At 48.9% G+C, this 14241-nt stretch overlaps 1 protein-coding gene across 3 annotated transcripts in view; it reads left to right on the top strand.

The window, feature by feature from the left end:
• PKD1L1 (polycystin 1 like 1, transient receptor potential channel interacting) overlaps nt 1–14241 on the top strand; it is a 193538-nt gene that overhangs the window by 67735 nt on the left and 111562 nt on the right. For all 3 annotated transcript variants that reach the window (XM_016945694.4, XM_016945696.4, XM_016945695.4), the window contains 5 exons: nt 3837–4018; nt 7119–7340; nt 9722–9882; nt 11819–12187; nt 13216–13275. In XM_016945694.4, the coding sequence (XP_016801183.4) occupies nt 3837–4018; nt 7119–7340; nt 9722–9882; nt 11819–12187; nt 13216–13275 (994 nt within the window). The remainder of the gene's footprint in view (nt 1–3836; nt 4019–7118; nt 7341–9721; nt 9883–11818; nt 12188–13215; nt 13276–14241) is intronic.

The raw sequence follows: 14241 nt of genomic DNA, 5'->3' as shown, positions 1-14241 counted from the left end.
CTATCCAGGAAAAGGGAGGTTGTTTAAAAAAAAAATCTGCATAGGATTTTAAGAGAAATGTTTACTTCCCCCAAAGAGAACAAATTATGTTTAAATGCAGTCAAAGCAATTGATGAAAAACTCCTTCCAATGTGTATAACAAAACCTTCCTGTGTACCTAATTTGAATAAGCCCTGTGCTGGTGCCGGGATGTCAGGAGAATGTGTGGCCCTGCCATTTAGGGGCCAATCATCCAGAAAGGAAAGGGGACGACAGTCAGAGGGCAGGGCATCCAAGAGGCACTCACGGTGACTGCCTGGCACTTTGATTCTCAGCATGTGCTTGGTGCATTTTGGCTGGAAAAAGTGGTGAAAATATGCGAGTTAAAAGAGGGAGAGGTCATTTTTAAAAGAGTAGGCTTCAAGAAAGAGGGTGCTGAAAAGAGAATCTGTCCACAGACATAGAAAGGGATTGGGAGGGGCAACAGCTTTGCAAAGGCTAGAAGAAGACCAGGGATAGTGAGCAGACCCTGGTGGGAGATTCTGGGATCAAATGGCGCAGTGGGCAGGCCAGGCTGCGGGAACCTGATCAGGGACCCTCAGAATATCTGCAGCGAAGGAACTTTGCTCTTTTAAGCTGTGGGGCACGCAGTCCTACTGAGCACAGTTACATCTGGTGCCTTGTGTGGCTTGCCACAAAGCACCTCGGCACCCAAACTGCCCTGACCTTGCCTGAGGAAGCAAATCCTCCCAATCTGTGCTGGGATGTCACAGCGATGGCAAATGCTGGAGTTGCCAGAAGCTTCCTCTCAGTGTCTGTACTTATCTCATTGCGAAATAGGCAGGTAACGATGGGCCAAGTGACAACAGGCTGCAGACCAGGCTTAGCATAGCATTACTTCAGATGCAGGTTGTAGGAAAAAGCAGAGCTTTCCCAGCAGGCTGTATACGCTTCTTTAGAAATGTTGATTGGGAACAAGTAGGAAACAGACTGAAGGATGGGATGTTGGGAGACTGTTAGTGAAGGTGAGAAGTCATTAGAGGCTGAAGCAGGGGGCAGCCGGGGAATAGAGAGCAGAGCAGGGTCAATGTCAGGGGACCTCGGGGTGGTGGGGAGCATCTGACCTGATGGGTGGCTAATTGTAAGAAGCCAAGGGGAAATGCAAAGGAAAATCTGTAATACTGAACGAGTGGAGGAGGGTGAGGCTGCTCTTCATTTTCCTAATGAAAACAGCACTATTTGTACCTGGCTGTGTGCTGGGGGGAGGGATTTGGAGATAAATAAGGTCTTTGCACACTTGTGTGAACAACCTAGTAGGGGAGGTAGATAGAGCCTGTAAACTAAAAATAAAATCCTAAGTCCCCCCAAACAACTAAACAAATCCCCTCTTGGCCAAGGGGACCCAGAAAATACTTAAAAAATGGAGTTCCTGGCCATAATGGGACTCAAGGTCAGATATGCCTCATTACGCCCCCTCCCTTTCACAGTTTAGACACAACAACTGACCAACATTAATGTTAAAATAGTGATTATAAGACTGACAGAACGGACTCCTTTTTTTTTTTTTTTTTTTTTTTTTGAGACAGGGTCTCACTCTGTTGCCCAGGCTGGAGTGCAGCGGCTGCAATCTCGGCTCACTGCAACCTCTCCCTCCTGGGCTCAAGTGATCCTTCTGCCTCAGCCTCCTGAGTAGCTGGGACTACATGTGCATACCACCATGCCTGGCTAATTTTTTGTAGAGACAGGGTTTCACCCTGTTGCACAGGCTGCTCTCGAACTCCTGGGCTCAAGCAATTTGCCTGCCTCAGCCTCCCAAAGTGCTGGGATTATAGGCGTGAGCCATCACGCCTGGCCAGGCAGGACATACTCTTTATGACAATAAGATACCAAATTATAAACAAGACCTAAGGCCAGGCAAGAGTGAAATCACACAGTCCTACAATTAAAAAATAAACTATTCTCATTGCCACAGGATTTTTCTCCCTTTTTCTCTATCAACTAAACAAACACTAGCCTTAAAATAAACAATATTAAAACAATTACAACTCTACAACCACCAAACATCAACTAATTAACCCCCCATTCCTCAAACCTTAACTATGACTTTAATTAAACAAAAAACTAATTTCTATAAATTTTTCCTAATAAAAAACACCAACCATAAACTAATTCTGCCCAGTTTGACTACGCATTTAAGTGCCTTCATGTCCCTACTTTACCTTTTAACATAAAAGACCTAATTATAATACATTGCAATATTGTCTCCACCCAAAAGTAAACATAAAGCACATATATATGTTTACTTATTACACAAAAACACAATCCTCTTTCATAGATATCCATAACTCCTATATCCTGTGAATATGTGATAACGCATTCAACTGAAATTCCTGTCTTACCCCTCCCTCCCTCCTCCAAATACTTACTTTCAATTTTTTAGCCAGAGACTACACTTCCTGCTTACAGATTATAATCCCTTTCTTAAAAAATAAAACTCTGCTTTCTAAATATATAAACTACGTAATTTTTAAATTAAACCCAGCAAGCCATAGAAGATGTGTCCAGCCTATGGGACAGGCCAGGTAATGGGAGCTCCGAAGGAGGTTGGACTATGAGCTGGGAGCCACTTCTGTAGTCTTCAGTGTCTTCACAGGGGGTCCGTGTCTTTCTCTAGGTCTTGGAGACCTTCTGACAGATAAGGTAACTTCTGCTGTCTCTGACCTCACAGTCAGAGCCTCAGGTTTCCTTTGCTCCTGACCAGCCCTGCATCTTCCCCAAGCAGCTTCCTGCTTGGTGCCTCCTCCAGCCTTTGTATATACTTGGAACATTCTCAGCAGCTCCTTGGAGCTGGAGAGGCTGAGCAAACAGAGGTTGAAGGTGGAAATGAGAGTTCTAATCCTACAGCTGTTCCGTTGTCTTTGGTCCTACTTAGGAGACTGATCAGCAGGGAACTGTGTGCATCTGAAGAAAATCTAGAGTGATCAAGGCTGAGACCCAGTGAAAGAATAGCAAGTATTAGACTGTATTTTTTCAAATTGCATCAGTTTTTTTTTTTTTTTTTGACAGGGTCTCACTCTGTTGCCCAGGCTGGAGTGTAGTGGTGTGATCTCAGCTCACTGCAACCTCCCCCTCTGGGCTACTGGGTTCAAGCGATTCTCGTGCCTCTGCCTCCCATGTAGCTGGGATTACAGGCGCATGCCACCACGCTCAGCTAATTTTTGTATTTTTAGTAGAGATGAGGTTTCACCGTGTTGCCCAGGCTGGTCTCAAACTCCTGAGTGCAAGCAATCCACCCACCTCAGCCTCCCAAAGTGCTGGGATTACAGGCATGAACCACCGCGCCTGGCCGCATCAAACTTGTAAAAGAACAATATGAATGTTTTATTTATAACATGTTCTGCTATTCCTGGGTTTAAAAGTATTTGTCTTAAATTTCATTTACATTTCCTAAAGTCCATGATATGTTTGGGGGTTAGAAAGAAGCAGCTCTAAGATAGGTGAAGGAAGTTGCACAAAAGCCAGGAGCCTGAACAATTCACTGTGGAAGGAGGAGGTTTGAAAACTATAAAATGTGCACACATGGAAAGTCTCTATTGTGTTCACAAGCTAGGAAATGCCCAAATTTGTACATTAACACAAGCTTGGATAGGAAGATGTCCATGCTCTCGTGGACTCCAGTCACAGCTCTCATGTCGTACAGAAGAGTGGTTATTTTGACTACCAAGACTGTTTTAGTTGGAGCCAGGGATGCATTGAGACTCGTCGGCTTCCTTTCTAATTTTCAGACTAGTGTGTTTCTCCAGTGAGTCCCTGCCTTGTCCCTGCATGACATCCCCTGTCCTTCCTTGCCCCTGCAGGTTCAGATTGAAGGCAGTGTGGTGTACAGCAACTACTGTGTGGGCCTGGAGGTGCGAGCCCAGGCCCCTGTCAGTGTGATCTCCGAGGGCACACACCTATTCTTCTCCAGGACCACCTCATCCCGCATTGTCCTCAGAGGGACCCAGTCCTTCGACCCTGACAACCCTGGGGCGACTCTCAGGTGAGCACCACCCCCACACAGAGCTGCGCAGCTACTCAGACCGCGCATTCTGCAAATGCAGGCTCTGGAACGTTGGAGGCTATTAATAGTTTTAAATTTTAAGCACATCAACTTTCGTAAGTTTAACTGCTTTATTTAGGATCAAAATATAAGGGAATTGAGGAAAAGAGTGGAAGTAAAATGTGAATCGCTTTTTAAGGTGGTGGTTAAAGAATGATCTGTTTTGGAACATGAGGCTTGAGTGTCACCATTGTTAAATTCTTGGTTAGTGAGATGCCGTGGTGTGTGGAAGGCGTGGTTTCCACGGGTTGCTCATCTCCAGGTAGATGGGTCTTTTGTTGCTGGAGGCTGCCCCCAGTTCAGCCCTCGGTCCTCTTCTCCATCCACACCGCTTCCCGCCTGTGGCCTCAGCCAGGGTCCTGATGTGGATCCATCCATGATCCATGTGCAACAGCCTCAAACAGGAATTCTCTGTTTAGACCGTTCTCCGGACTCCGGGCTGTGAGTCCCGGCGTCCCTACAGCGCCCCCTCTGGACAGCCTCGAGACATCTCAGCCACACGCCTGCCTTCTGTACCCATGGAAGGACCTTTCCAGTTGCTCAGGCCAAAATCTTCTTTCTGTTTTTTTTTTTTGAGATAGGGTCTCACTCTGTCACCCAGACTGGAGTGCAGTGGCTCGGTCTCAGCTCACTGCAAACTCCGCCTCCCGGATTCAAACAATTCTTCTGCCTCAGCCTCCTGAGTAGCTGAGACTACAGATGCGCGCCACCATGCCTGGCTAATTTTTGTATTTTTAGTAGAGATGGGTTTCACCATGTTGGCCAGGCTAGTTTTAAACTCCTGACCTGAAGTGATCTGCCTGCCTTGGCATCCCAAAGTGCTGGGATTTCAGGCGTGAGCCATCAGGCCCAGCCACAGGCCAAAATCTTTACCAGCATCTTTTACTCTTTCTTTTTCTTTCTTTCTTTTTTTTTGGCCCTCCCTTAAACATCAGTTCCACACCACCTCCCCTACCCCCGGTACATTGTGGTTTGAGCTGCCAGGGTCTTGGGCTCATCTCCGTAAGATCTCCTGGCCAGTCTCCACACCTCCATCCTCCCCTGCAGCCCTGTCTCCAAGGCAGGGATAGGTTCTTTTACTAGTATTATTGGTTTTTATTCTTTTTGATTTAGGGGATATGAGTGCAGTTTTGTTACATGGATATATTGGTGGTGTTAAAGTCTGGACTGTTAATGTAACCATTCCCTGAATGCTGTACATTGTACCCATTAGGTAATTTCTCATCCCTCACCCACCTCCCAACCTCCCTCCTTTTGGAGACAGATTCTTTTAAAACAGTCAGAAGACTTTACTTCACAGTTTGACCCTCCAGCACCCCCTTTTTACTCAAGAGTAAAAGCCAACGTCCTCACAGTGCCAATGAGGCTGATGTGACCTCTCCCAACCCATTGCAGCTTCACCTGTCCCTTCCTGCCTCCACAGCTCACTGTGCAGCCCGTTTGGCCTTCCTGCCCCTCCGTGGACTTACCCAGCTTGCATCTCTCTCAGCTCTTTACAGCAAGGGTTCCTTCTGCAGCTCATCACTCAGTTCACCAAACATCTGCCATCACCGCCTTCACTCATTGCTCAAATATCACCTTCCCAGTGGGGCCCCCGCTGAGACTCCAAAATGACAGATCCTACCCTGATTTGATGGCATCTTTCTTCACAGTAGTCACCCTTGACATCGAGCCTTTGCTCACTTACTATGGTCACTGCTCTGGAGGGCAGGGCTCTTATTTGACATATCCCCCATGCCTGGAACGTAGTAGCTAGTCAGGGAATATTTATTTATAAAGCAATAGATGAGTTGCGTTGTTTTCCCAACCCCTGTGATCACACATATTTGCTGTATTCCAGGTGTGGAATTTGCTGTTTCTTGAGTTGAGAGGAGGCAAAAGGCTGCTTGGACTCCCCAGTTTGATTCATGCACATGCTCTGGGAAAGCCCTTAGCCATCTGCAGACTTCCCTGCACCCAACCTAAGGAGACAGAGGCTGTGTCTTACTCATCTTCACATCCGCATGCCCTAGCACCTGCACAGTGCCCAAAAACAAGAGCTCCATGTGTGGCTGCTGAAATGAGCTGAATTTGTTCCCTGGGAGTATAGAATATTCCAGCTAAGCCCCAGGGGCAGTTGCTCTGCACAGCCTGTGAGCTGGAGGCAGTGCTCCTGCTGAGCAGGGTAGTTCCTGAGCCATCACAGTGCCTCTTTATGCAGGCTCTGGAAACAGAAAGGTCTAGAATGAGGTGCCTGCACACCAGACAGAGAAATGCTCTTTAAAAGATCAATATCAGTTCACATTTAGGTGACACATTTGAAAAGGGCTTATGGCTGCTGGATGGGGCCAGGCCTTCCTAGCCACAAACATTTCCATGGCAGCATTTCCTCCCTGCTGGAACTATATGTTTGAGTGTGCATCCCTGCTAGAGCAAGACTTTCTCAAGGCTGGGGAAGACATCTTCCTGCTTGACCTGGATGGAGCAGCCATGTTTATCTCGTTGGGTGTGGCAATTGTTATATTGCAGAAAGACTGTGAGACTGGGAGGAGAGATGCCTGAAGTCCATCTCACAGACCCCTCACTAGCTGTGCTACAGGGAAACACTCTGAGGCCTCCCAAATACATTTTCTTCCCAAAATTGGGCTCACATAGCATTCTTGTCTGTCACATGGAGCTGTCATGATGATGGGGTGCAGTGTTTGGGGCATACTTGAGGGCAGCACAGCTGTGTGACTTGGGAAGTGGCAGTGATGTGAGCAGAGGAGGTCGCTGTGTGCAGAGAAGGGGTAGGAAGCCTGGGGCGGCTGGAAACAAGGCTTTCTGGAGTCAGGCCTCAGTGAGTCGGGAGGGGTGGCCTGAGCCCACCCCAGGTGGTGGTGCTACTGCACTTTTGCAACCTCCCACTTCAGTTACAGGAGAAAATGTGGGAAGCAATATCTCTTCCCAGCACGTGTCCCCTGTGGTCCCCCTCACCTGGGGAAAACCCATGCAGTGACACAGGGTAGTCCCTGACTCTGCCTGATGCTCCCCTCAGCCACTCCGATGACTTCTCCAACAGGTATCACTGGGAATGCGCCACCGCTGGCTCCCCAGCACATCCCTGCTTCGACTCCTCCACTGGACACCAAGTGGACGCCGCGGCTCCCACTGTTTCCTTTGAGGCACAATGGCTCAGTGACAGCTATGATCAGTTCCTTGTGATGCTGAGGGTCTCCAGTGGTGGCCGGAACTCTTCTGAGGCCCGGGTGTTCCTGTCCCCCTACCCTGACTCGGCATTCAGGTACTTGACCCTGTATTCAGCACAGCTCAGCTCACCCGTGTTTGTTCCCACCTGGTGCTAGCATCCGTGAAAGGAATCTGCTGTGCACAGCAAGCAGTTTGGAGTTTGGCCATGCAGGATTCTCACTGCAAAGGAGGAGGAGAAGACTGTTCAGAAAGCGGCTGGGGAAGCAGTCCCCGCTCTCGGGCTGATGTCTGGGCAGCATCTGACAGCCAAGCACACTAGCTAAAGCTGGCACAGCCGGGGGTTCCGAGTGGAACCTCATCGGGAACCCTCCCATCACAGCACCTGCCCGAAAGATTGGGGACTCCCCTGGGGCTTGGGGCTGAAGCCACGAGGCAAAGCCATCAAGTTCCCAGCCAGGGGTTTCAGGGCCATTGCCCGGGCCTTCCAAGCATCACAGGGCGGAGGGGACAGCAGTGTGGGCCCAGTTGTGAGGTCTGAGACTGTGAAAGATGCGGAGGCAAAGAAGTGCTGTGCCCCAAACCCAGAACCCCTGTAGCGCTGAGGCCAGAACAGCGCCAGTGGGTGTAGTGCAGCCCCCGGACACCAAACACAGGATACCAGGACCGAGCCAAGTGCAGGAAGGGTGTGAGTTGCAGCTGTTTCCCAGCTTCCTCCTCTAAGGGGGTTGGGTCATTATGTAAGTGAGCATCGGGATGGAGCAGGAGCCCAGGCCTACCTGCTATGGACACTCTCCCATGGGGGCTGCAAGCTGGCACCCACCCAGGAAGCAGTGCTGGGACTGACCCTCTGCCCATAGCCCTATATGTCACCTGGAAGGCCCAGGGCAGATCGAGCTGCTTCCATCATGGATGGTAGGGGCAAGGGGGCTGGGCAGTTACTATGGTTCTATTTGTGGGCTGGGTGGTTTGGGAAGGCTTCCTGGAGGAGGAAGCAAATCTGCTGTCCTCAGAGATCAGAAAGACTGCTTTGAAGGTCATTCCCCAGACTGGAATTCAGGGTTTCAAGATTAGAGCCATGAAAATAAGGCTCAGTGGATAAGAGTGGGCCATGCCATGGTGAGCCCCAAGGTCACACAGCGCTGCCCAGGGAGCCCCACAGGCCCCGACTACTGACTGTTATTTGAGGCTCTGGATATGTACTAAAAGTGAAGAAATGCCAGGTACAAGGCTACAACAATTGGGGCACAATTTAAATCATTAAATTTAACCAACTAAATACTTCTATTCCAAAAATGTAATGTACTATATACCTCTGCTACTCATGAGATAATTACAGAATTTATTTTAAAATGTCTTTCAATATGTGCCAAAGCTATCAGGTGAACATCTTTTGATCCTGTCAGGAAGGTCCAGGCCTATGTGGATGATGTCCCCAGGAGGTTTGGGGCTGGAGGGACCTCTCTTTGCCCATGTCCATCTGCACCCCCATCACCCCACTGTGCACCCACACAGATGCACCCTTTCACACACACACAGCCTGGGCCCAGTGCCGGGCAAGGACGCTGTGTGGCCTCTCCCACCGTGGCTCCTCAGCCCTGTGCTGGGAGTCGAGTGCTTAGGCCTTGGTCTGAGACGTGGGCCGTCAGGTGCAGGGTATAGGATGTTTGCATGGAAGACACCGGGTACCACACACACCCCAGAGTATCTACCGACCTGGCCTTTTAAACCCTCCCTAAGTCCCACAGGAAATAAATCTGTTAAATCCCAAACCACCCCTGAGATATTATGAAAAACCATAAAAGTGCACTCTGGAAAGTGCTGGGTCAGCAAAGAGACTAGAGGGCTTGACAGAAGGCAGCCATGGAATGCAGGCCCAAGGGAGGTGGGTGCCGGGCTGTGGGCATGGGATGTGTGAACTGCCCATGACCCACAACCCTGCACAGGGAAGAGGCGGGGCCGAGGCAGTGGAGACATCTTTCTCTGTGAGCATCTGAGGCTGTGTGGGAATCACAAAGGTGGACGGCCACGGGGAAGGTTTGGGAGGGGATGGGTTTGCAGCTGGTAGAAGCAAGCCCTGAGGCAAGGCAGCGAATAGGGATCACGTGGTGGCAACTGCTCTAGTGTGGAGAGCTGGGCCAGAGCCCAGGCTTGGAAACAGAGGGACCTTGACCAGGCCCAGCTCTGCCCTCACCGCTGTGTGACTCGGACAAGCTGCACAGCCTCTCTGAACTCTGTAGGGTGGCAGTGTCCTTGCCTCACTGGATCTCACAGTGTTAGAGCAGATCATGCGAGTGTCGAGCTTGGCACAGTGTTGGCCACTCCATATGTGCCATCATATGTGCTGTGACATTGCTATTGAAGTCCCTTAATAAAGATCCAAAGTAGGGTGATTTAAACATGCCTAACATGAATTAATGTGACCAAAGAACCCTCACATTATTTTCCTAAGATCTCAAGCCAATTTATATATTTCAGATTCGTCCACATCTCCTGGGTCAGCTTTAAAGACACCTTCGTCAACTGGAATGACGAACTCTCTCTTCAAGCTATGTGTGAGGACTGCAGTGAAATACCGAATCTGTCTTATTCCTGGGATCTCTTTTTAGTCAATGCAACAGAAAAGAATAGGATAGAAGGTAAAAAGGATTGATAGCTTTATTTTGTTTTCTGAGGGAAAAACTCAGGGTTATTGTGAGATTGCTAAAATGTTGCAAAATACATTTGGTATGACCCAGTGCGTCTGATCTGCCTGGTGAACGGTCCGTCGTGCTTCCCCAGCCCCTCTTGCCTCTACAGTCCGTGTGAACACTTGTGAGGCACCAGCAGAAGAGGTGACACACTCAAGGGCTGCTTCTGACCGCAGTGTGATATGGAAGGCTGCGCCCAACATCTATGTAGGCAGTTTTATTGAGCTAAAGCCACAGTTCAGAAGGACCTGCGATGTGACACGCTGCCCAGAGGGCTGTGTCCGTCACCACCTCGCCTGTCTTTTGGGCCAGCTGCACAGTGAGGAATGAGCAGAGGAACCAGGGCGGAAGGTTTCAATCCTTGCTCCCACACTACCAGCTGGTGGCTTTAAGCAATTCTAAGATTTAATTTTCTTGGGTGAAAGATGAGGATCCTACTATTTCACAGAGTGGTATCAGAGCTAAGTAAAATGTGTTGCAGCATGCTGGGCACTGGTGTCAGGACACTGGGTGCTACAGGACACGAAGGTTTGAACCAGGAGCGAGACTGATTTCTCACTTGGCACTATTTGTGATCAGAGAGGTGGCTCTGAATGGCAAACAGAGGAGCTTTATTTCTGAGCTGGAGAGCCAGCTCCTACAACAGAGCTGGTGCCAAGCCCCCGCTGACCTTCACATTTCTTGAAGATCCCCTCCATGAGGCCATTCAAAGCTTCCACAAGTAGAGCTTTGGGTACAGCTGGCCTCAGCGGCCACAGATACATGAAGACATAGAGGGTGATTGTGCCCTTCTTGGCAAGAGAGGCATTCCAAATTCTTTTAGGTAAATTTAACTTTTCTGAATCAGAGCCCATGCTGAATAGATTAGAGGAACTTGCAGTGGAAACCCATACAGTGGTTAGACTTTCAGCAAAGTAAATCATGGCCCCTAGATATGTCTCAAAGAATTGGGCTCTCCCATGGTTGCAAGTAAAAGCTTGCTTTATTGAGAGGCCATTTATATGCTCATAGTATTTTTTTCTTTGCTATTCATCCTTTATCATAAATTCTAACAGCAGTTTTGAAAACTGTTATACTAGATACTTGCTGTATTATTCCCTTCTTGCACTGCTATAAAGGAATACCTGAGGCTGGGTAATTTATAAAGAAAAGTGGTTTATTTTGGCTTATGGTTCTGCAGACTGTACAGGAAGCATGGTGCTAGCATCTGCTCTGATGAGGCCTCAGGAAACTTTTACTCATGGTGGAGGGCAAAAGGGAGCTGACATATTACATGGTGAGAGAAGGAGTGAGGCGGCAGGGCAGTTGCCACGCTCCTTTAAATAACCAGACCTCCCAAGAACTCAGAGCAAGAACTCACTCATTACAGCGAGGAGGGCACTAAGTCATTGGTGAGGGATCCACCCCCATGATCTAAACACCTCCCACCAGGCTCCCCCTCCAACACTGGGGATTATATTTCAACATGAGACTTAGAGGGGCAAAACATCCAAACCATATCACTTACTGGCGGGTAGGGGAGTGAGGATTAAGAGAAACCCCATACATCCCAAGTTTTTTCTAGAATACCCATGAATAAGTCATGCCTGGGAGTGCATAGGATTCAGCAGATCCCTCCCCCCGCCGACTTGGGAGAGCAAACGTCAGGTGCAATCGCTGTGAATCCTGCCTTCTACTTCCATACATGTGCTTCTTGCTGTTGGCCAACATGCCAACACAGAACACGCCAACACCACACTCTCTGCCCTGTATCTCTTAAGTGTAGGTTTTCAAATTCACAACAGATTTGTTATAATATAGCATCCTTACATAGTCTGTAGACTTTTTAAGCAAATATTTTATATTTTTGCTGCAAAATTCTAACACTGCCAAACGTTTGCTTAAGTTCCCTTCTGCAGAGTAGTGGGGCTGCTTGGCTCGCTGGGACTTGGTGCCATTTCAGAGTCATCACAGTTAAACCTGCTGCCCACTGAGCCTGGCACTGCAGATCCTGATGCAACGACCACACCATTCTCACAGGAACCTTCACCCGTGACCCTTGGCCAACCTGCCCCTTCAGCTCCAAGGGGAACCCCCACAGAGCCCATGACTGGAGTCTACTGGATTCCTCCTGCGGGGGACTCTGCAGTCCTGGGGGAGGCTCCAGAGGAAGGTTCACTAGACCTAGAGCCAGGGCCACAGAGCAAGGGATCCCTGATGACTGGCCCCTCTGAGAGAAGTCAGCCCACCCACAGCCCTGACCCTCACCTCTCTGGTAAGTGCCACTGTTCCTGCATGTCATCCCTCTTGTCTAGGCACCAAAGTTACCTTTGGAAGCAGTGAATCTGGTGGGTAAGGTGTGAGATCACATCAACATGGGCCTTTAAATCAGAAAGCGCCAGGTTCACACCCACCACTTGCTGGTTGTGCAATAGTCATCGAGTTTCGGATTCCTCATCTCTGAACTGGGAAAATGACAAACCCATGGCAGGTTCTGAGGCTGCAGTGAGGTCCCGTGTGTGCAGTGTCTGTGCTACAGTAGTTGTTTACTCCACACCGGCTTCCTCATCCTTCTCCCCTGCCCTGGGATCAATTGCTTCACTTTATCATTGGGTTTCAGGGGGATGGAAACCATTCTGGTACTTAAAAAATGGAGAGAAAAGATAATAATGAGAAAAGCTCTGACCTGGCATCTGTCTCTCTGTCACTGTCCCCAGCTGCTTACTGATTTTGCTGCTTACTCTTGGGCTATGGTGGTCTCACGCTCTGCATGCTCTTGTCAACTCAGCTGTGCTCCAGGCCTCCCAGACTTGGCTGGCTGGCTGGAGGGACCGCTGTGAGCTCCTCTGCCTCTGGGAAAGGAGGGCTGAGGGGACAGGAGGCGACATTTGCAGCAGGGCATTCTTATGTCCATTTCTCTCCTTCTAAAAGAAAAGAGTGAGACATTTTCTCTAAAAGAACAGTAAAAGACTCGCTTGAAGAGAGGATAGGATGCTGGGTGTGGTGGCAGAGACCCATATGTGAGCCTTGGTCTCAACTTACTCGCTGGGTTATTCTTAGAAACCACACACCTATTGGAGCTCCATCTCCTCCTCCTGGGGCCCTGGGGCAATGAAACCTGCCTTGCCCAGCTGTCATGAGTGAGGGAAGACACCACCACTGAGGGTATTTTGTAATCCACAGAGCAATGCATGGAGTCTAGAAATACACCAAGGACAATGTGACCCATCAGGGGAGCTGCTATTAATTTCAGGGAATTCTGTGATTTTAAAGGAAACATTATGATTTTGTCCTTTCTTATAGATTTTGAAGCCTATTACAGTGATATTCAAGAAGCAATACCATCGGGAGGAAGACAGCCAGGTGACTGTGCTTCTATGCCTGCTGCCTCTCTCCACTCAGCTCTCCTCCACAGCCTTTCTGCAATCTGGATTTCCCACCTGTTCCCTTACACAGCCACTGAGAGCTCCACAGAATCACAGGGAAAAGTTGAACTCTTACATGGCACGGTCTGAACCAAACCTTTATTTCTAGCTCCCCTCTTTCTGCCCTTCTCTCACCCTATGCTCCAAAATCCCAACAGTAGCCCCAGGCCCAAGGATGAGCATCCCAGCTCTTCCATGCCTTAGTCATGGAGTGTCGTCTGCCAAAAATGCCTTCCTCCACGTCCTTCCTAAGTTATCTGCTCAGCGAGCCTCCTCCTTCAGGTCTGGCTCCATTTCTCTCTGGGAAGTCTTCCTCAGGCTTGTCTTGTAAGGACCACCACTCCCCCCACCTTCCCCAACCCCCAAAACACACACACACACACACCAGCTCAGTATTTATTCCCTCCTCTGGGAAGCAGGTGGCACCTGGCACTTAGTGGCTCTTTCTGTGTCTGTGTCTTCTGCTCTGAGCTCTTCCAGGAAAGCTTCCATGGCCAGCTTATGCTATGTTCCCAGATGGATCACGGTCCCTGGCACATTGGCACTCAGTAAACACATGGTAGAATGAATTGATGATCAGCGAATGACTTATTCATCTATCAAATGAACAGATGTTTGATCAGCGAGTGACTGATTTATCTGTCTAGTGAAGAGATGGATGTCTAGTGAATGATTTATCTGTCAAATGAGTAGGTAAATGACTTATTTGATGAATGAATCGATAAATGGCTGATGAGTGAATGATTTATCTATCGAGGGTATAATGGATGATGAATGAATGATTTATTCCTCTGATTTGAGGCAGTGTTTCCTTCAACAGTCCTCCTCAGCTGCTTCCAACTGCATGGCTTCTCCAGCCCTTCCCATGTTCCTTCCTGTGTGTCGTGCTCTTCTTGGATGAGAT

This window comes from Pan troglodytes, chromosome 6, assembly GCF_028858775.2.
Source record: "Pan troglodytes isolate AG18354 chromosome 6, NHGRI_mPanTro3-v2.0_pri, whole genome shotgun sequence".
Taxonomy (NCBI): domain Eukaryota; kingdom Metazoa; phylum Chordata; class Mammalia; order Primates; family Hominidae; genus Pan; species Pan troglodytes.
This window is presented reverse-complemented; position numbering and strand designations above follow the sequence as displayed.